This window comes from Bison bison, unplaced genomic scaffold, assembly GCF_000754665.1.
Source record: "Bison bison bison isolate TAMUID 2011002044 unplaced genomic scaffold, Bison_UMD1.0 scf7180017864213, whole genome shotgun sequence".
In the NCBI taxonomy this organism is placed as follows: domain Eukaryota; kingdom Metazoa; phylum Chordata; class Mammalia; order Artiodactyla; family Bovidae; genus Bison; species Bison bison.
In genome coordinates, this window is record NW_011494785.1 from 7589214 (window position 1) to 7590134 (window position 921).

The 921-nt window shown below is 62.5% G+C and overlaps 1 protein-coding gene across 1 annotated transcript in view; it reads left to right on the top strand.

Moving 5' to 3' along the window:
• TAB1 (TGF-beta activated kinase 1/MAP3K7 binding protein 1) overlaps positions 1-921 on the top strand; it is a 26178-nt gene that overhangs the window by 23460 nt on the left and 1797 nt on the right. The window contains exon 11 of the mRNA XM_010845231.1: positions 716-916. Within this exon, the coding sequence (XP_010843533.1) occupies positions 716-916 (201 nt within the window). The remainder of the gene's footprint in view (positions 1-715; positions 917-921) is intronic.

Genomic DNA, 921 nt, shown 5'->3' on the forward strand with positions numbered 1-921 from the left:
GGCATCTCCCCACCCCTGCAGCGGAGCCACCAGCTGTGTCCACAAAGGCCGGGAGTGGTAGCGGTTGTCCCAGACCAGGCAGGGAGACTAGCCGCTCTGTGCCTCTGGCTCCCCAGGGCCCCACACAGCCTCTTTCCTCCACCCTGCACTGGAGCTTAGTTGGGCGCCCGGGCCTGGCCCAGTGCTGAGTGCTAGGCAGTGCGGGGCGTTTGGAGGACAGTGGGCTGGCAGGTAATTCCCAGACGTTACAGGCTCTGAGGGTGGGTGCCTGGGGGGGCCTGTCCTGACCCAGCAGTGAGAGGAACGAGGAGGAGTGAGGAGGTTTTCTGGGAGAAGAATGCTGGCCTCCCTGTGGTCAGTGGGTTCTGGAGTGGGGTGGATTCAGAGAGGCTGGAATGGATGGCGTCCAGCTCAGCACAGCTCGGAGGGCGACGTGTTCTATGTCCCGCACAGTAGCCACTAGCCACCCTTGATTATTGAGCGCTGAAGTGAGTGGTCCGTTTTACTTAATTCCAGGTAATTAGCCACTTGTAGCTAGAACTTCACAAATGCCTTTCACTTTTCACCTGCCCCAAAGAACACCTGACCAGGCTGGCTCTCGTGATGGCCTTTGTCAGAGAGGCCTGTGCCCAGAGGGATTGGCCAAGGCAGGCGCCGTGTGTCCCCAGGCCGGAAACCAAGGCCTGTGACTGACTTGCCCCTGTCCTGCCCGCAGCCAGAGCCCAACCCTGACCCTGCAGTCCACCAACACGCACACCCAGAGCAGCAGCTCCAGCTCGGACGGGGGCCTTTTCCGCTCCCGGCCCGCCCACTCCCTCCCGCCTGGCGAGGATGGCCGCGTGGAGCCCTACGTGGACTTTGCCGAGTTCTACCGCCTCTGGAGCGTGGACCATGGCGAGCAGAGTGTGGTGACGGCGCCGT